Source organism: Triticum aestivum, chromosome 7B (assembly GCF_018294505.1).
Source record: "Triticum aestivum cultivar Chinese Spring chromosome 7B, IWGSC CS RefSeq v2.1, whole genome shotgun sequence".
NCBI classification, from domain to species: domain Eukaryota; kingdom Viridiplantae; phylum Streptophyta; class Magnoliopsida; order Poales; family Poaceae; genus Triticum; species Triticum aestivum.
Window position 1 is genome coordinate 42815975 of NC_057813.1, and position 22062 is coordinate 42838036.

At 44.7% G+C, this 22062-nt stretch overlaps 2 protein-coding genes and 1 pseudogene across 2 annotated transcripts; 2 read left to right on the forward strand and 1 right to left on the reverse strand.

Moving 5' to 3' along the window:
* Positions 1-8913: 8913 nt before the first annotated feature.
* On the forward strand, positions 8914-10121 carry LOC123160323 (protein STRICTOSIDINE SYNTHASE-LIKE 10-like; annotated as a pseudogene).
* A 3938-nt stretch (positions 10122-14059) lies between these two features.
* On the forward strand, positions 14060-14711 carry LOC123160324 (protein STRICTOSIDINE SYNTHASE-LIKE 10-like). The gene has a single exon (XM_044578126.1). The coding sequence runs from the start codon at positions 14075-14077 to the stop codon at positions 14702-14704; it is 630 nt and encodes a 209-aa protein (XP_044434061.1). The 5' UTR covers positions 14060-14074; the 3' UTR covers positions 14705-14711.
* A 612-nt stretch (positions 14712-15323) lies between these two features.
* LOC123156535 (putative clathrin assembly protein At5g35200) lies at positions 15324-22062 on the reverse strand (the record flags this gene model as incomplete). The annotated part of the gene is given in 16 exon segments (XM_044574658.1): positions 15324-16071; positions 16362-16474; positions 16573-16648; positions 16737-16898; positions 17407-17472; positions 17561-17641; positions 18237-18302; positions 18406-18471; positions 18591-18641; positions 18743-18826; positions 19134-19234; positions 19361-19502; positions 20128-20225; positions 20520-20589; positions 20709-20840; positions 22023-22062. Coding segments are annotated over 15 exon segments (1695 nt in total). The 3' UTR covers positions 15324-15651.

The window sequence follows — 22062 nt, forward strand, 5'->3', positions numbered from 1 at the left end:
CACCAAACACTCGATGAGGTAGAGCTCTCTCGGCGATGCCGAAGTCCCCGAGGCCCCGAACATGTCGGTATGGCAGTTCGACCAATAAGGTGATCACGCGAGCCGATATATGCCGATTGGGATGACGACGTCGGCTTGCCGAAGTGACTGCATGACACAGTCGAAGTAGATTACCGGGTCCGAGCTCAATGGTGGCGAAGGAGTGATAACCTCTATTTTATAGGGCGGATCTGGTTGTAGATGTGACGTTTGTGAGACTGCGGACAAAAATCCGGATGCACTACTATTCAATTAGATTTCAAAGGCAATGGTGCAAAAACCAGCACTTGATGCTCGTGTACGCACACGGCCGAAAACACCACTAATGGATGGTGATGGCCATATGTGCTGAATTAAAAAAGGAAAAATCATAAAGAGAAAAGGAAAGAACTCCCTTCTGATGACGCTACCGTCCGTGCAGAGTGTCCTCAGATCTTCACGGTACTGGCCATCCTAGGCATGTGTACCCCTCGGGACCCAGCGCAAGAGTATGTTCGTCTTGTTCTGGAGTACCATACTGTAAAACCGGTAGTCAATTGCGTTGGCAGTGCTTTTAGATCTATGCACTTTTGAGCGAAAGGTAGCAGAGGACCAGCGGTCAGAGTAGTAGATGCTGCCACCTAAGAAGCCGGTCATGGACAAACCAACCAGGCCATCGCGTGTACCAAATTAGCAATCCAATACGGATTAGCACAGCCAAACCAAAGAAGGATATTTATTAATAGGATATGGAAAACTTCCCTTCTAATGGGCGCTTTGCTTTTTAGTTCGGCCAGGGGATCTGTGCTGCCCGTAATTCCTCCCCGTGACTTGCTCTTCGGGTGAGACAACATGCATTGCTGCCGCCTAGACCGTCCGGATGTGTATGATGCCGCTTTATCAATCTGCATAAACACTGCCGCCAGCCGTCATGTACTTGAGATTGGATTGAGCCGGTCGCCGGACGTGCCTCAGTAACTTTTTCCGAGGTCGAAAATTGATGACCGGATTTGCAGATCGCCGGCGACCGCGCGTGATGCACTCCATAACTTCTCCTCTGTCCGGCCTACAAACAAAATTGCGCTAGACAGCCGTAATAATTCTCAAGGAAACAAAACAAAATATAACTGAAGGCGTAACACCTGATTTATGCCGTTGATCCGTGACACACCTAGCAGGCTCTCAATGAAAACACCAATGTCGGTTCAATATTCGACGTATCTCGTAGTAGGGGTCCTGAACTAGGCGTCTTGGAGCGATGGTAACATGGACACGGGATTTTACCCAGGTTCGGGCCCTCTTGATGGAGGTAAAACCCTACGTCCTGCTTTTGATTGTATTCATATGAGGTATAGTACAGAGTACATGTGTCTACTACGAGATTGTAGTAATGAATATGAGATTGTCTATTGACTAGCCTGGCCTCGGTTTATATAATACACCGGAGGCCTAGGGTTTAGGAGAGTCCTCGCCTTGGGCGCCAAGTCTTGTGGAGTTTTCTTGTATGCGGCAGGGGTTGTCCAAACTGGCCCATGAGTATACGGCCATGGGGTCTCGGCCCAATCCAACTGATCGGGAGATGACGTGGTGAGTACCCCCTAGTCCAGGACACTGTCAGCTGGAATTCTGGACCGGAAAGGAGCAAATCTGAGATACCTATGCTGCACAACTCCAAAAGTCCTGAAAATTTACGGAGAATTATTTTGGAATATATAAAAAATATTGGGAAAAGAAATACCATAGGGGGACCCACAGGATGGCCACAAGCCTAGGGGCGCGCCCTACCCCCCTAGGCGCGCCCCCTAGGTCTTGTGGGCCCGCTGGCAGGTCTCTGATTTTGGCTTGAACTACGTCGATATTTCCCCAAAGAGGAAGGGATGATGCAGCACAACAACGGTAGGTATTTTCCTCAGTGATGAGACCAAGGTTATCGAACCAGTAGGAGAACCAAGCAACAAAGAACAAATACTTGCAACCCAACGTGTTAAAGTGGTTATCAATTCCTTTCGGGTAATGGCGCCAAAAATTGGCACGTGGACGGGTGAAAGTTCTAATAAAGTGATAGGTGCAACTAAAAGCAAATAAAATTCAGCGAGGTATTTTTGTGTTTTTGGATTAATAGATCTGAAAATAAAAGCAAATAAAAACATATCTCGAAGGCAAATATGATAAAGAAGAGACCGGGGCCCGTAGATTTCACTAGTGGCTTCTCTCAAGAAAAATAGCATACGATGGGTAAACAAATTATTGTTGGGCAATTGATAGAACTTCAAATAATCATGACGATATCTAGGCAATGATCACTATTTAGGCATCACGTCCAAGATTAGTAGACCGACTCCTGCCTGCATCTACTACTATTACTCCACACATCGACCGCTATCCAGCATGCATTCAGTGTATTAAGTTCATGGAGAAACAAAGTAATGCAATAAGAATGAGGACATGATGTAGACAAGATATATTCATGTAGAAATAGACCCCATCTTGTTATCCTTAATAGCAACGATACATACGTGTCGGTTCCTCTTCTGTCACTAGGATCAAGCACCGTAAGATCGAACCCATCACAAAGCACATCTTCCCATGGCAAGAAAAATCGATCTAGTTGGCCTAACTAAACCAAAGATTCGAAGAAGAAATACGAGGCTATAAGTAATCATGCATATAAGAGATCAAAAGACTCAAGTAACTTTCATGGATAAAAACATAGATCTGATCATAAACTCAAAGTTCATCGAATCCCAACAGAAACACCGCAAAAAGAGTTACATCAAATAGATCTCCAAGAGACCATTGTATTGGGAATCAAGAGAGAGAGAGAGAGAGAGGAAGCCATGTAGCTACTAACTACGGACCCGTAGGTCTACAATGAACTACTCACGCATCATCGGAGAGGCACAATTGAGGATGATGAACCCCTCTGTGATGGTGTCTAGATTGGATCTGGTGGTTCTAGAACTTGCGGCAGCTGGAATTGATTTTCGTCGACTCCCCTAGGGTTTCTGGAATATTGGGGTATTTATAGAGCAAAGAGGCGGTGCGGGAGGCGGCCAAGGTGGGCATAACCCACCTGGGCGCGCCTGGGCCCCCCAGGCGCGCTCTCGTGGGTTATGCTCCGCTCGGAGCTCCCCTCAGGTACTTTCTTGGCCCAACAAGTGTCTTCTAGTCTAGAAAAAATCCACAAAAAGTTTCGCTGTATTTGGACTCCATTGGATATTAATTTCCTGCGATGTAAAAAACAAGCAGAAAACAACAACTGGCACTTGGCACTATGTCAATAGGTTAGTCTCAAAAATAATATAAAGTTGCTATAAAATGATTGTAAAACATCCAAGAATGATAATATAATAACATGGAACAATCAAAAATTATAGATACATTGGAGACGTATCAACATGCCCAAGCTTAATTCCCACATGTTCTCGAGTAGGTAAATGATAAAAATAGAATTTTTGATGTGGAATACTGCCTAACATGTTCATCACACATTCTTTTCTTTGTAACATGGACATTTGGACTTTTATATGGTTTAAAGAAATAGTCTAGTTTTGACATGAAGACTTTAATACTCAAGCATATCAACAAGCAAACATGTCTTTCAAAATATCAACACTAAAGCAAGTTATCCCTAGCCCATTATGATCAATCATTGATCCATTCATGAAACACACTCGCATATTAGCTACACCCAATGCTCAAGTACGATCATAGTGCCCCTTACTTGGTGCTTTATAAGAGAAGATGAAGACTCAAGTAAAAATAAAAATTGCATAAAGTAAATAGAAAGGCCCTTTCATGGAGGGAAGTAGGGATTTGTAGAGGTGCGAGAGCTCAAAGCAAAAAATAGAGATAAAAACATTTTGGGTGGCATGCTTTTCGTGTCAACGAAAATGACCGAGTAGTTCCCAATACTTTCCATGCTAGATATATCATAGGCGGTTCCCAAACTAAAAATAAAGTTTATTCATTTCTCCATCATACTTTCACTTTTCATGGCTAACCGTATCCACGGGTGCCTTCCATACCAACACTTTATTTGACAACATAAAGTAAATTCATATTTTATTTCTGGACTGGGCAACCCTAATACCTACTCTCGTGCAATGACAAATTAATAAACACTCATCTTGAGAATAACACATCTAGCATTGAAATATGTTAGCCACCCCCTACCGTTTCAAGAGCGGTATGAGCACACAAAAGAGAAATTTATTTTGAAAATTAGAGATGACACATACAAATTTTCTTAGAACGGCAAAAGAATACCGCATATAGGTAGGTATAGTGGACTCATATGGCAAAATCTGCTTCAAAGGATTTTGGATGCACAAGTAGTGATCATACTTAGTGCAAATGAAGGCTAGCAAAAGATTGGGAAGCATCCAACCAAGAAATAAAAAATCTCATAAGCGAGCATTAAGCATAACTAACACCGAATAATGCACTACAAAGTAGGATGTAATTTTATTGCATAACTATTGACATTCGTGCTTGCATAGGGAATCACAAACCTTAACACCAATATTGTTACTAAAGCATAGTTACTCATCAACATGACACACATATCACTGTTATCATATCTCAAAATGTCTTCTTATTAAGTGATAGTGCTAGGCACATCTCGATCCATCACAAGTTCACAAACCTAGTCACGATCGCCAAGGAATAGAGAGAAACTATAGCTCGGGCAGCCTGATAAGTACATAATCCTTATGTTTGTAACTATAGCATGGGCATCCTAATAACTTTAGCATGAGCAGTTTGATAACTTTGACATGAGCAGCCTGTTAACTATAGCATGACAAGTATGATAACTATAAATGAGTAGCATGATAACTATAGCAAGAACAACCCAATAACTACATAACCTCCGTCCTAGTTTATTGATCCCTTCGCACTTTGTGCTAAATTTTGAACTTCGATTTAACTAACAAAATGTTAATGCATGTAACCAAAAACAATATCATTGTAAACTATGTTCAAATACGAATCCAATGATATAATTTTTGGTGACATGCATTATTATTTTCTTAGTTAAATGTACAGTCAAAGTTTGACACAAAATACTAAGGGGACCAATAAACTAGGACAGAGGTAGTAATAACCCAATTGGCAACTATACCATGAGCAGCTTCATAACTTTACTTTGTGATATTGGGTAACTACATAATTACCTCGACTACTGTATCTCACGCGAATTGTTGAAATCAACCTTGTCCTCAGGTAGCCTCTCCATTACCGACATCATCTATGGTTTCAAAATGTAATGCAATGATGGACTAGAGAAACCCAATAAAAAAGAAAAAAAAACACCTTTTCTGATATGGTACTAAAGATAAGGGTTTGAATACGTTGTCTACGTATAGTGGGTAATAACCAAAGATGGCTGAGTTGATTATTGGGGTCAGTAGCAACTCAATAGACCCGAGTTCGAATCCCGATCCATGCACTCTCTTTGTCTCCCCATCCCTCGCAGCAAGCAAAATCACGAAACTGATAACCAGGTGAGTGGAAAAAACATTCGGTGAGGCGCTGTGGGAATAAAAGTCCCCATGCAAAAAAGGAGACTTGAAAACCGAGTGAGTGAAGAAAAACACTTGGTGAACCGGGGTGTAATGATAATACCCACATAGAAAAAGAATTGGGAGACCAAAAATCAAGTAAGTGGAAAACCCCCGGGCAGTGAACCGGTGTGGGAATAAGAATAGGTGAACCAATTCACTACCCCACGCTTCCCAAACCTTGGTAAGGTTTCCGTCATACAAATAAGATTGTAGTTCAAATGTACCAACTGGGTGGTAGTCTTGTTGGCTAGTATAGCTATTAGTACTCATCACGTTGGTTTTGAGTTCGATGCCAAGCTTTGGTATCTATTTTTGTGTCTAAAATACTGGACATAGAGCGCACTCTGGGTCAACCATGTCATGGGAAATTATACCCCGGGTGGAGAGGAAATCATGGTCAACATCTCAGCTGCTCATGTTTCTCCCCCAGCCCCCAACCCCACACCAAATCGCTCGTGCCCCACTAAAAGTGCCAAAACTGTCCCAGGTTCACACATATCACGGCCGTGCGATCGCGATCGGATGGCTCGCAGCTAGTATCTAGCTGCAAGTTGCTCTTTGTATTTCATACTCATACTAGCAAGTTACAACTAGTATCCGATTGACTCACTGAATCCACCACCAAATGGAAATGGAAAACCAAACCAAAGCAAAGTTGTGCCATTTACACTGTTTCATGGTCAACAACAAGTAAGGCTCAATTAATCAATCAATGGTGGTCACAAATACCTTTTTATTTTGAGTAAACACGAACCCTGACAAAAAAATCTAGCAAATATGTTGACTCGACTTGTCAACACACGTTGTATCACTAAAAGCATAGTGTCTGAAAGCCTAAAATAAAATCAAGCAAACATGCGACCGCTCCATGTTAACTCCAAAACTTGAATCCAGACCAACCGGTTTCACCAGGAGAAGAAACATAACCATCTTTCTTTCTTTCTTTTTTTCTTTCGTGTTAAAAAACCTACTCTTTGGGTTTGTTTCAGCTCGGATCTGTATACAAGAGCAAGGAAGGAACCAGTCTTCTATTTTACTGCCACAGAAACCATCTTTTGAGCAGCATCTTTGGACAAGTCACTGCTTCTGGGGGACGTACGTCTCGTTCGGCCCCCGCGTCGCCTAGGGTAGGCGACACGGGCGGCAACCCCCAACCGCGCCGCCGCCGCCCCCCCTTCTCCAGCTAATTCCCTCGCCGTCGCCGGAGGCCACCACCGGGCGAAGCCCGCGTCGTGGCGGCGGCGGCGGGGCCTTCCCCCGTGGCGCGGCTCTCCACTCCCGCGGGGCCCCGCGGCTGGCGGCCCGCCTGCGGCTCGGATCCATGGCGGCGGCCATGGCTGGTGGCACGTGGCGCAGCTTGGCGGCGGGCGGCGCCGGCGTGGACAGGTGGGCCCCTTGCCCTGGCCATGTGGATGGCGGGGAGGTGGTGGGCTTCGGCTGCGGCGACGGTTCCTCGCTGGATGTTGGTGGCCATGGTGATGTTCGTACTCGACCCCGATCTACTCCGATCTGCAGCGGATCCGGCCCTTGGTGGCTTCGGTCACCGTTCTTGGGTGCTGGCCTTGCAGATCCGGTGGCTGGAAGGGTTCCGGGGGAATCTCTTGGCTGGCGTGGCGGCCACTCCGATGGCAGTGCCTTTGGGTGTTGCTTCCCTTGTTGGAGGCTTCGGAGAGGACCTCCTTCCTTCCACCCCTCCCAGGAGCTCAGGTGAAAACCTCAGAACCCCCTGTTCCAAGCGACGACGACACCACAGTGCCGTGCTCCTTCCTGAAGGTGTTGCTCGGGGGCTGCTCAAGTGGCGGTGGAAGTGGCGACGGTTCGGTGTCGACACATGCATTCTGGTCAGCTTCATCTTGGAGGTTGCGACGACGTAGGCGACACTCGTCTGGTGGAGCCACTGCCGATGGTCGAGGCATCGTCGGCAGTCTGTGCCATCAGGTTCGTGGTGCTCAGGGGAAAACCCCAGATCTGGGTCTTCCGGATCGGATGATGATGGCGTTCTATCGCTTTCCCTTCTGGGGGCATCGTCTTGGAGCAAGTGCTGGCTGGAGGGATGGTGGAGCGGTGTTTCATCTCACACTTTGATGGCGGCGGAGATCCACGGCATGGCGCTGTGGAGACTCGGCGTCTGATGCGCGTAGATGGGCTCGTGCAGGAGGAGGTTGCTGTCTAGCGTCATGGTGACGTCGATGGCAGAGTGGCCGGACAAGGTAGAAGCCTCAATATGATCTGAAGACCTGTGGAAGATGGCGGCGACGACACACGAGTGCGTCTAACCGGATTGTGCCCCAGACCCGGTATGTGGCTCGGCTGGGGCTTCCGAATGAGTTTCGGCTTCCGGCTTTTGATGTTAGGCTTAGGTGAGTGGTTTGGGTAGTGGCCCAGCTAGCACCCCTCCATCATTTTGGATAGGAGTAGCGGCATATGTTGCCAAGATGGTGGATTCAGACATATTGTTGTAATACTTTGTAAGGTCCTCGAGAATAATCAATAAAGTGGCCGTATGCATCTCCCAGATGCAGAGGCCGGGGGTCATCCTCCTTTAAAAAAAACAGAAACCATCTTTCTTTCTTTCTTTCTTTCTTGCTCAATTAATTTTACTCCAACTCTACTATAAACGTGTATACGTGGACTACTATGTGTGTATGTCTGTTGTAACAACTCAAATAATTGCTGGCAGGGTCTGTTTTTGTCAACTCAAATAATACAGTATGTTCTATCTTCTCTTTTCTTTCGTCTCTTTCTCAGGCAATTAAGTCAAATCATTGTCATTAGCTGCTGCATTAAACATATGGGCGTGATGTGTGTTACTTGGATATTCTATTATCCATGAAATGAGTTAATGTATTTTAAAAAGTGTTCATGTCAGTTGCGAAAATGTTTTATAGAAAAGATGACAAACTTAGTTATATTAGTAATTTATTTTTAATAGGAAAAAGTTATACTATCAAAACAAGTATTGTACTATGTGTAGATCGGTGAAAATTTCTTGACCATTTTCTTAAATAGAAGCATAATAATTAATCTAATTACGAAAGTCAAAAGACACTACAAAAAATTATGATAAAAATGAACAAAAATATTTTACATATAATAAAAAGACAAAATAGGGTCGATGAACACCCGCTAATCTCGGCCCAAGTAGGAGTGTGGCCCAAATAGGAGAAGTGGCAGGGCAGGCAAACAGTTCCTCCCGCGTTCAGAAAAAAAGGAACCATGAAAAGGAATCGGACCCGGAGGAGGACGGCCGAATCATGCAGGCACTCGGAGACCAAAAATCAGTATAAGAGCAGAGGCACCAAACGAGGCAGGCCATCAATCTAGCGAGCCAACAACATCACCAATCGATCGAAACAGCGAAACACCTACGGGATCGTCCTAGCGAAGCAAATCGACATGGCGAGCGGCACGAGGGGTGTCGCCGCGGCGACTATCTCGCTCGCCGTGCTGCTCCTAATCTTTTGCTTCTCGCCCACCACCGTTGCGGCCGCCGGCGTCCCCAGCATCGACGCCACGCGGACGCGACACCTGCCGCTGCCACGCGGACTGCTGCGTGGCCCGGAGAGTGTCGCCTTCGACGCCAAAGGCCAGGGTCCATACAGCGGCGTGTCCGACGGCCGCGTGCTTAAGTGGAATGGCGACAAGCTTGGCTGGTCGACGTACACCTACAACCCCGACTACAGCAGTGAGGCGTGCACGGCGTCTCTCCTTCGCCCGGAGACCGTCACCGAGGGCCACTGCGGCCGGCCGCTCGGTCTGCGGTTCCACCTCAAGTCCGGGTACCTGTACATTGCCGACGCCTACAAGGGGCTCATGAGGGTCGCGCCAGGCGGCGGGGAGGCGACTGTGCTTGTCACGGAGGTTGATGGCGTACCTCTCCGCTTCACCAACGGGGTGGACATCGACCAGGTAACCGGCGAGGTCTACTTCACGGACAGCTCCAGGAACTACAATAGGTCGCAACATGAGATGGTGACAAGAACTGGAGACTCAACGGGTCGGCTATTGAGGTATGACCCACGGACAGGAAAGGCCGTCGTGCTCCAGGCCGACATCACTTACCCCAATGGCCTCGCCATCAGCGCTGATCGGACGCAATCTTGTCATCTCATCGACCGGGCCGTGTAAGCTGCTACGATACTGGATCAAGGGCTCCAAGGCGGGCACGATGGAGCTATTCGCCGACCTCCCTGGCTATCCAGACAATGTGAGGCCCGACAAAAAAGGAGGATACTGGGTGGCACTGCACCGTGAGAAGGCTGAGCTCCCCTTTGGCGAGGATCGATGCCGAGGGAAAAATAATCGAGGAGATGCGGGGACCCAAGAGCGTGAGGCCGACCGAGGTGGTGGAGAGGAAAGGTGGAAGGTTGTTCATGGGATCCGTCGAGCTTCACTATGTGTCCGTCGTCACGCGCAAATAGAGAAATCAATTAGTAGTGAATTAAGGATTTTCCTAGGACATGTGCCTTTTAAATTTTTTTGTTATGATTTTGTTTGGACTGATTTTATTTGTAAGACTATTATTAGTATGTGTTATATTAGAGGAGTTTTCTGTTTGACGACCTTCATGTATTGTCATTATAAAATGTATGGAACTGTTTTTCCCGTAGTACTAGATAATAGTAGATATGTGAGTTCCAAAGACTGAAGAAAGCACTAGCATCGTTGTGAACATCAAATATAGTTAGCATAGGAGTACAGATTAATACTCACAAAAAACGAGACACCGCAATCTTGCAAAAGCAGAAGAACTTTGTAAGAGAAATCAATTGTTGAGAAATTGAAAATCAGCTAAGTGACTCTTGGCAAAATATATCTAGGTCACGCTGCTTAGTTAAAGAACTATGTTATCATGAAGAAGTACCATTTGTCTTCTTTATTTCAAACCATAAAATCCTGAACTAGCTCATTAAAAATCAAGGAAAGAATTGGCCTAAAACCTTGAAGTTGTTACTGAAAATAAATAAGATACATGTTCACTAAATATTTGAACCTTAATAGCACAGTCACAACTTTCCCTTTTTAAATTTGAATGATCCATCTGTCCTACTACATAACTGTGTTGTTTAAATGCATTTTTCACATAATTCATGATCTTTACCGAGCTATGAATTGGTACAAATATAAAATAGTACTGGCTAAACAACATTCAACCTTGTAGTTGGACAATGTTCTGTGTGCGTCATGTTTGGATCCCGGCAATTAGCATCATTATTCAGCAAACACTCCTGCCACTATCATATATATAGATCGTCGTTGAGAGAGGCAAAGAAGTAGAAGCTGAGACAACAGTTGAGGAGAATGTAGAAAATCATCAGTGAATATGTGATGCCAGTAACGAGAGCAATAGTGCATTGCTCAATGGACAAACTAGCTTCCCTCCATATTTGCTATGCATTATGTTCTATGATGGACCCCAAAGTGTCTAGTATACCATCGCCATGCTGTTAACATACATGTTTGGATCGTGGTCTTCTGTCGTTTTAGATAATTAGCTAATAATTCTTCCGGAGTTGCTTAGTCGGTAATATATATCCAACTATTCATATCCTTTCTACATGTTGAATTACACATTGAACCAAACCTAGGCTACGGTGCAGGTACAAACTATGACTTTGTACCATCAATCAACTTTCTTCAGGTTGCCTAGAAAAAAAACGGGGTAATTTTGTCTCTTTTCTGTCATGAAATGTATCAGTAGCTTCAAACTATTTCCTAGTGTTGTTTTTTCTTAAAGGGTACTGATGCATCTCGAAGTACTCAGGCAGTCTGATAATTTATAATTTCGTCTCTTTTTTGTCATAAAATGTATCGGTTAATCTTACAAATGTTGATATGCTCATCACTTCAGGTGCAGACTCCATGCCTATTGAGTTGCATTTGTGATCAGCCAACACACCGGAAAACTAAGAAACTTGTGCTCGATCGTCTCCACGAAGTAGAAATTAGTGAACTATCATAAACTGAGCGTGAAGGTGATTTTGTACAACGGTTATTCAGTTGGCCAACAGCCTTAAAAAAGATGACGAAAGCAAGGCCAAGGGGTTGTGCCAGTTCGTGTGATGTACTTTAGATATTGCTGCTTCAATATTTGTGCTCAATTGTTATTGCAGTTACCAAAATATATAAAATTATAGTGAAATGTACAATATTCAATAATACAGTGGTTATTAATATTTATGTTTGTCAAGATGTGCGTTGCATGTGCACGCTTACTAGTACTTCATGGGAAATGCTTTCTACCAAACGTCTGACGGGATCAATTCATAAGACCTGTCATGCACCATCGATTCGTGTTTCAACCCATGACGTGGATTGCTTTGCAAAATCCATTGATGCCCGCACAAATCTTCTGATTTCCCTTTTTTACGAAACCCCTCCCAATTTTCTTGCGAGGTCCACCCATAACCCCTCCCGAATAAAATGCAACTACCCCAAATTCCTTCATTGTCATGTGTATGTCGCCCGACTCATCCCAAATCCCCTCCATCGCCAACCTCTCCAATCCCCTCGCTGGCCTGGATGTCTCCTCCATGAATTGACCTTGTGGCCCTTGTGGCCCTGAGACGTACCGCGCTGGTGTGTCGTCACATCTGATTTTTTTTAGAAATGGAGGAGGACCCCGGTGTGTCGTCACATCTGATGGTTGCTCGCAACCCCATCGCTGTCACGGTCACCTACTTCTCGTCCAGCACCTGCCCACCATTATCCATGATGCTCACGGGCTCGCTCACTAGCCCGTCGCCGTCTCGGTCATCTCCACTAGGTTGGGTCCGCACGGCCATCGTTCCATCGCGTGGCGGCGTTGTCTCGGTTCAAGAATGAAGGCAGCCATCGAAGATTGTATGATTCGTCCCTCCCAACAGGCACAATCCTCATCTGACCTAGGTATCACTAGTAGAAAAAGGGTCAAATGTGAGACACATTAGTCCCGGTTTGTAACAGAACCGGCACTAATGTGTCCATTAGTGCCGGTTCCAACGGCTAGCCGGGAGGAGCTCTTTAGTACCGGTTCGTGGCAAACCTTTAGCACCGGTTCGTGCCACGAACCGGTACTAATGAGAGTGGTGGCAGGATGTTGTCAGAGTGGGGCCCTTCCAGCACCTTTAGTACCAGTTCGTGGCACGAACCGGTACTAAAGGTCGTCCTATATAAATCCTTTGTCCACCCGCACTCTGTTCTTCCCCCTTTCCCCTCTCCCTCTCCTCTGTTCTTCCCTTCTTCCTCTCGAGTTCATCACAAAATTTGCCCCAAATTTGTCAAGATTTGCAGGCCCTCATCCATTCAAATGATCACCAAGGTTAGCAACTTTGTCCTTTCATCTCTCATTGCTACATTAGCTCTTGCATTGGTTTATATAGTGATTAATTGTGGGTTTTAGTAATTTGGGAGGAATTATATGTGGTAGTATTTGATTTATATGCAATTTGAGGTCAAAATAACACTTAGTTTGCATATGTAGGTGTGGTTCACTTAGTGCCTTCTAAATCTCCGTCGTAACCACCGTCGATTGCCCGCACCGTCCCGTCGCCGGCACCACCTTGTGGTGAGCCTCTTGTTCATGAAATTTTATATAAAAAATTGATGTTTGTGTGATTTGGATATATAGTTACTCGTATAATAATTATCTTACCTGTACGTTGTTTGTTATACATAGTGCCATGGTTTTGATATCCGTCCCCGCCGGCCCTCGTCCTTGTTATGATTCGGATGTGGTATATTCTCTTTTAAAACTATTTGTTGCATTTCGTGTTTATGACAAATTATGCCCATCAAGTTGACATAGATATTTTTATCTAGGAGGTATGTGAACTGGAAATTCCAACCGACCCTATTGTCGAGAGGTTAAATTTAGTTGAAAGAGAAAACGAGTACTTGAAAGAAAAATTGAAAAGAATTGAGGGGGGGAAGATAGAATTGGAGTTGCATGTTGCCGATGTCGTCGATGATCACAAGATCAAGATGGAGAAAATGCGCTTGAAGATTAGAAAGATTAGAAAATATGCCATCGATAGTGAGGCTTGGTATCATTATGCTGTTGGATCAATTGTTACCCTAGTTGCGATCTTGATCGCATTTGTTGTTGCATTTAAATGCTTTAGCTAGAGAGTTATTTGTTTGTTGCATTTAAGTGTTGTATGAACTTTATGTATGAACTTGTATTAATTTGGTCTATTCGGTGTTGTGTAATGAAGATGAGCCGGCAATGGATGTACGATGACCGATGCTCTCCCCAGTTCGTTGAGAGCGTGCATACTTTTCTGCTTGCGGCTGAGGCAAACAAGCGGGCGGATGATTTTATGCCTTGTCCATGTGCTGGCTGTAAGAATGGTCGCAATTACTACAACCCCGACTACAGCAGTGAGGCGTGCACGGCGTCTCCCCTTCGCCCGGAGACCGTCACCGAGGGCCACTGCGGCCGGCCGCTCGGTCTGCGGTTCCACCTCAAGTCTGGGTACCTGTACATTGCCGACGCCTACAAGGGGCTTATGAGGGTAGCGCCAGGCGGTGGGGAGGCCACTGTGCTTGTCACGGAGGTTGATGGCGTACCTCTCCGCTTCACCAACGGGGTGGACATCGACCAGGTAACCGGCGAGGTCTACTTCACGGACAGCTCCAGCAACTACAATAGGTCGCAACATGAGATGGTGACAAGAACTGGAGACTCAACGGGTCGGCTATTAAGGTATGACCCACGGACAGGAAAGGCCGTCGTGCTCCAGGCCGACATCACTTACCCCAATGGCCTCGCCATCAACGCTGATCGGACACATCTTGTCATCTCATCGACCGGGCCGTGTAAGCTGCTACGATACTGGATCAAGGGCTCCAAGGCGGGCACGATGGAGCTATTCGCCGACCTCCCTGGCTATCCAGACAATGTGAGGCCCGACAAGAAAGGAGGATACTGGGTGGCACTGCACCGTGAGAAGGCTGAGCTCCCCTTTGGCGTTGATAGCCACCTGCTAGCATTGAGGATCGATGCCGAGGGAAAAATAATCGAGGAGATGCGGGGACCCAAGAGCGTGAGGCCGACCGAGGTGGTGGAGAGGAAAGGTGGAAGATTGTTCATGGGATCCGTCGAGCTTCACTATGTGTCCGTCGTCACGCGCAAATAGAGAAATCAATTAGTAGATATATGTGAATTATAAGGATTTTCGTAGGACATGTGCCTTTTAATTATTCTTTTTGTTTTGACTGATTTTATTTGTAAGAATATTAGTCTATGACATTATTAAGATGAGTTTTCTGTTTGACGTATTTGTGTTAATATAATGTATGCAACGGTTTTTTCGTAGGACTAGATAATAACAGATGTATGAGTTACAAAGACAGAAAAGGCACTAGCATTGTTGTGAACATCAAAGATAGTTAGAATCGAAGTGCAGGTTAATACTCATAAAAACGAGACAAATCAATCTTGCAAAAGAATGTATAATAAAGAATCATTTGTTAAGTACTATGTCTGTCACAGTTGTGAGTCTTCAAAGAAAGAAACCGAACTAGCAATGTTGTGCGCATCGAAAACTGTTAGTATAGGGGTACAAGTTGATGCCCATGAAAACAAAATCAATCCAATGTTGCAACGAGAGAACTATTTTGTAAGTGAAATCAATTGTTCACGAATTGGAATCAACTAAGTGACTGCTAGCAAATCCACAAATGCATCAACATATTCGTCATAATTTAATTTAGAAAAAAACCAGTGATTCGCAGAGCAACAAGAGGCAAAATATATGTTGCACAAGAACATCACAGTTCTTCCAATTACACTACAAAGAATCGTCACATTATTGTTCATCATCGCACCAAACATCCATGAATAATCCAATCCCCTGATGTATATATATCCCCCAGACTCACCTGCACATACGAAAAACGCCATATACAAAATACACAAGCGCCTACACGGACCGATCCGAATCTGACGAACCAGCTACACTCCTTTGCTCCCGTTCAACGGCCGTGTCACTCCCCCCTTCCTACCTGAGCTACAAAGCCGTCACAATGGCAGCCAAGAAAAATGAACATGAGCAGAACAAAGTTTTCATCTGTGGGCCACCGGCTAGATCAGCCCAGTATACGCATTGCCCTGGACAGCGTGGAGGGGCATCATCCCAGTGCCAGCACCACCGTAAGGGTGTTGAGCACCGGCGGGCGCAAACGGGTTCGCGCCGAATGGGTTCGCTGGGGCCGCCTGTGCCTGGTGGTATTGTTGTGCCTGAGGGTGGTGGCTGGCCATCATCATCTGCTGCTGAAGCATGAAAGCCTGCTGCTGCTGGGCCATGGCTGCCATCTGCACAGCATGGGGTGCTGCGTACCCGTTCGAGCCGTAGAACGGGTCCTGCATTGCTGCTGGTTGTTGCATCATCGGGGCCGGGGCGGCACCGGTGGTCTCCCAGGGGTTGTAACTTGCGGGCTGGCTCGCTCGTCGGTTCGCGTCTTCGTATAGGCTGTCAAGGGTGAGCAAGTCCAGTCCACCAGCCTGCAAAAGTAGTCAAGTTTAGTATGACCAAAGGAAAGGATGATCAGCAAGACAGGGAATAATTGTTGCATCTATAGGAAAATGTATCATGAAGGGGAGCCTTGGCGCAGTGGTAAAGCTGCTGCCTTGTGACCATGAGGTCATGGGTTCAAGTCCTGGAAACAGCCTCTTACAGAAATGTAGGGAAAGGCTGCGTACTATAGACCCAAAGTGGTCGGACCCTTCCCTGGACCCTGCGCAAGCGGGAGCTACATGCACTAGGTTGCCCTTTATAGGAAAATGTATCATACCAATTTTTTGCCTGAAGCGACAGCAGTTTCATTTGAACTGGGTGCAGTGACAAGGGCCAGTTCCCAGCCTGCGACTCCATTTTCAAAAGCAGGAGCGGCCTTGGGCACGTCATCTGCAGCCACCAAAAAAAAAATTAAGGGCTGTGCGTTGACCAGATTCCAAGCGATGAAAAAAACACCTGGTTTTGATTCACACGAGAGAAATGTGTACCTATTGGAACAATTGCCAGCGCTAGAGCGTTCCTCTCGTCTATCTCGGCCACAGCAGGGTGTGTTTCATTCAGACCCTGACAAGCAAAGGAAGTGTTAGCAGAATCTATGCATGGGTAGTGACTTCTTTGTGACTGTGAGTAGCAGTGTAGCACAGGATGTTACCAGCAAGTCTGTTGGTTCAGCAGCAGGTGCTTCCTCTTTTACTGGCTCTGGTTCTGGTTCGGGCTCCGGCTCTTGTTCCACTTCGGGTTCTGAAACCGGAGGCGGTGAAGTTGGCTTGACTTCCTCCTCTGGCTCTTTGTTGTATTCTATAGCCAGTATGGCCTGAAAACAAATCAAATGGCCTCAGAGCAAACTCAGCAAGAAAAACATAAGGAAAATCAATGAAAAGGAAATGATCGAAATTGTTGCAGGCCAAGTAACTCCTAGCAATTTGCATTACATGAGAAGTTCCAAATTATGTGCAATTACACACATACCTGATCATGATAATCATTTACTAGGATGAACATGCAACTTGATTTTCTTTTTTGCTTAAGGCTCGTTCAGAAACCAGCATACAGAACATTAATTTAGCTGCACTTCTCTAATATATTCACTCGGCTCTAACAGACACTATTACTAGAAAGCTAACTGAAACGAAGTATAGAGAACTGACTAGCAACCCAGATAACAAAGTACACAGCCAATGCTAGTTAGTTTGTTAGAAACTAGTTCTGAGCTAAATTCATTGTCCTCCTGATAGTAGAGATTCTGATAACTAAATGATGATGTCTTGATATCCACACATCCCTATCTATAAAAAAGTTCTGGTTTTAAACAGTTTCCGAACCTTATCTTTCATCGCGGGAGCATCCCTCACATATTCCTCCATAGTTTGCATGAATGATGCCGGAGGCTGTACAAGTTATCAACAGAACGCTGTCAGCTGCTAGCTAACATGGAAAACAGATACCGAAGACTTGCAAATCAAGTATGTAACGAACCTGTTCAATTTTCAAGAACTTCTCACCACGTGCTACGTGTATTGTTTTACACACTTCATAAAATTCTGACAATCTCTTAGACTGTGAAAGAAAAAAGAAAAAGAGAGGATGAAAATCCAACGATATCAGTTAGATTACATATTCTTATTCAACACAGTTCACAAGGATTAAATCCGTGGTTCAGAATTTCAGTTTTAAAATCAATCAGCATCAGTGGAGCTGATGAGGTTGAAGGGAAAAAACATGCTTTTATGAGGGTTTTTATTAATATTCCATATATAGGTATCTAAAACCAAATTAAACAGAAGTTGTTGAATCCCCATGGTCAACACTTGCTTGAGAATGCATATAACTAATCCTCATTAAAGAGAGATATCATATGGAGAAGCAATAGCTCGAATGGGCTGACATGGCTGACCTAAGTTTTTTTTTCTTTACAGTTTTTATCAATCAAGCACTGATGAAGCAATAGTCTGTCCACAATAATTAGTGGGTTATCCCATTGTCTTCCTATTGTCTCCGAAGTGCTAACAGATAACCAAGTTCACTTTATACGTGCAAGGATTTTGAGTTATGTTCATTCGATAAATTTTAGTTGTGTTGTTATAAACAGGGGAGGAGATCCAGTGAACAATGTAATAGTGGATCAGCAACAGAGAAGGGATATGGATTTTACCTGGTTAGTTGCCCTTTTGTATATATCAAGGGCCCTAACAGCGTCATTTCTTTGCATTTCAAAGAACTGCAACAGGTAATGAGGTGTAAATTGGATGGGCAAAATAATAAAAATAGCTAATTTAAGAAGTTTCACAAACTTATCCTAAGTGACAGCACAGAAAGTTCACCTTGTCAACAAGATTTATTGTCCCGTCGCTAATGGCAGTGTAGATCTTGACACTCTCCAGAGCAACCTTCCAGTAATGCATGAAACAAAGTCATTGCATGCCAAACCACTCATATACAATGCCTAAACATGAAACACGTGTGACATCTCAAAATAAGAAACAGAGGAAGCGAGCATCCTACTTACCATTGAAAGTGCATGCTGGATTATAACATTATAAGATGATGCCCCTTGTGGCTGCAAAATTTCAGTAATTCATATTTAACATGTCAAGAACATCACATGAAGAAAGGATTTGGTGAAATTAAAGAAATTGTGGTCGGCAAATAGCTCGTTACCTGGCAAGCAAGAAGCCGGAAAAGAAGTTGCTGCAGTGGTGGCAGATGATCTAGCACACCTACAGTATCAAGATCTCGAGTCCTCTGCAGATATCAGAATTTTCCATAGAAACTTAGATGCGAAACTGAACTATTGTAACACAAACATTTTATGTTGACTTATATTTCAAATAGGATAAACTAAGTAGTGTAAGTTTGGCTCCAGGGCGTACTACCTATTATGCATTGAAAATTTTGATCTAGTTATTCTTGAAGCACATGAAGCATGCTCCACATAATTATATCAACAATTAAAGAAAGTCTCATAGATGCAGTTAAGAGGAATAAGTTGGACTAGCATTGTATTTATGGTTATTTTGCTGTTGAGGGGAAACTAGCCTGGTATACATACCGGAGGATCTGACTCCACATCATACTTCAGCACTCGGAAACATTCAAGTCTCTCTTCCAAATATGAAGCATAAGTGCGTACCCATGCAGAATAATCCCAAGCTGAACCAACAAGTAGAGAGCAAACAATCATGAAAAGTTCTCAAAACAGTATATGTATACAAGTGACAGTACTAGTATGGATGTCATGTCGGCACAGGTGACAACAAAACTACTAGCAATTAGTACCTCCTGAACTAGAATCATCCTTAAAATAGGCCATGTTTAGCATATGTGATCTAGATCTGCCATAATTAATAAGCTCTTCGCGGAACGTGGGATCAACTTCTCGAAGGGCACGATGTATGACAATTAATGTCTTCAGTGCAACCTGAGGAGTAAATAACCAAGCAAAGAATGTTTATAAGTTCTTTATTGCATCACCCATGAAAAGCATTACAAATAAAACAAGGAAACCATCCACCATTCAAATAAAGTTTTTTCTTGTAGGAAAATAAATAAAGAATCGACAAGTTGATTTGCTAAAGTTCAAACAATATATTATGGCCCTCAGAAGTTAGAATATAACATGTCATTCAGAATTAAGCACCATGAGGGAGGAGATATGTTAGTTCAACAGGAAAATTTCAGATCTGAACCTGAATTTGAAATTAAATATAGAAGGTGTACAGAGAATCATTTTGCAGAATTAAGTACAATAGAAATCTCCAGCTCACAAGCATGCCAGGACAAACCATCCATCCCATCCCAAGTACATATCAGTACAAAATTTGAAGTCTAGGCATTTCAGGTTTTATAAAAAGTAAGACTGTACATTTTACCATAGCATTATGAACATCACAAAGTTTGCAAAGATTGCACCTGAGATACAATATGTAAAAAGGGTTTTTGATACAAAAAGAGAACTGGTACATTCTAACAGAACAGCAATCATAAGAAAACAAAGACGACAGCATTGTAGTTGACCATCGTAAATGGAAGAAACAAATCCATACCGCCCAGTTTCGTGTCTTTGAAAGGCGCCTTGCTAGAGCATGAATGCAGTAAGCTACATCAGCCCTTGGCCTTGCAGCAGAAATGGAAAGGAAAATTTCTGCAAACCAATAAACATGTGAGTGATGGCAGTTGTAAAAGATATCTACTCACAATCAGAGAGAAAATTAGCGCGTCCGCAATGCAAATACCAGGACAAATGTATGTAACCGTAAGCGAATGAAACTTGAAGCAGAACAGTGTTTTTCGTTGAAACAGTTTGTTCTGGCATATATTCAGTTGGATTTGCACACATGCTCAATCTTTTACAAAATTGTAGATGGTTCAAAACTTCAAATGATGAAACGCTCAGTTCGCCATTGTGGTTCAACTAAGAGACAGGATAAACCATTACCTCTTATGTACTTCTCCCTCGATGGACGCTCGCTATGGTTGGTGGCCTTCACAATTGCAATGTCCAGTTCCTGTTGTCCCGGAGAAATGGTAATCCAGCAGTGAGTGAAGCGCGACGGAAGCAGAGGTTCAAAGATGGAAAGCTTCAAACACAATTCAACATCCAAAGGAAGCATGAAAGTGGCCCGACCTTGTAATCGCTGTTCACTTTGGCCAGGCTCACAGTTGTGGTGTCCTTGAGGGCGCCGAGGTACTTCCTGAGGCTCTGCTGAGTGCCACCACCCGCCATTATCCCCAGCTCACGTGTGATGTCCTAGCTGGCCTGATTATGAAGCAAAGCAGCAAGCAGTGTAAATGAGATGTGCGCCAAACGCAAGCCAAATAAATGCTTGTTTTCTCAGAATGAGCTAGACAATGCAACAGCTAGATGACGGGTGCATGGGGCCTGGAACAGTTCCAGCTTTGGTTCAGCAAGAACTACTTCTCACCAAACTAGAAGCATTTACTACAAATCTACAGGCATGAGATGGAAGCAATTGCTACATAATTTTAGCAAGAACACGCAAGATCAATCAATACAGCAAACGGATCCAGAAGAAGATCACCAAGAAAGCGGATCCAAATGAGCTGCAAACGGAAGATGGCGACACAGGGAACAGACGCCACCAAAATCTCTGACGCACCCAAGGGATATATTCCGCGAGATAAAGAGGAACAGGATGCCAAAGTGAACTCCACCGAATACTTGTGCAGGACAATTGTGCTAAATTGGTGGGAGAGAAAGTGGTCAGGACCACGAATCCTGTCTATCAAGGCCCGTCTCCGGCAAGACACCACTCACCTGCAGAGCGGAATCGCAAGAACACCGACAGAAGCAGAAGGCTGCTGAGACAAATGGTCGAAGAGAGGCTACACGAATGAACGAAATGAAACAGAGGAGCCCAGCTGATGGTTTCTCCAAACCGAGCGGGACAAGGCAGGCAGGAATCCCGTCCGGATTCTCCGGGAGAAGCGGCGCAAACTTCTATGCCCGACAAAGAACAAGGGGACAAACAAAAATTCAATTCAACGCAATGGACAATTCAATTCAGCGTAGTATACTACTAGTATTACTGACGCCGACGGAGGCAGGAGTCCGCCTGACCTGACCTGCTCCGGCAAGCAATCCCCGGTCGTCGGATCCAACCGCGCGGCCGCAAAACCAGGGATCCAGTTGAGCAACGGTAATCAAGTAGCTAGAGGAGGGGGGATTTCAACTTTCAAACCGGAGCTGTGGCAAGCGAACAAGAAAGCAAATAGACAATCATTCGGCTGCACGGCGCCCCAGGAAAACAAACGGCTTTAATCAGGGCTCGAGCCCTGCGCCGCCACGCCCAGGCCAGGCCAGAATCGCCGAAAAAGCTGGTACCGCCACGCGCAGCGCCGCAATCGAGAAGCATATAGCCAATTAGCCATACAAAAACTACTCTAAGCAGCAGAGAAATTAAGCAGCTTGTTGGCGCACCTCCGCGGAGCCGCAAGGCGAATCCGGACGGACGGGAAGG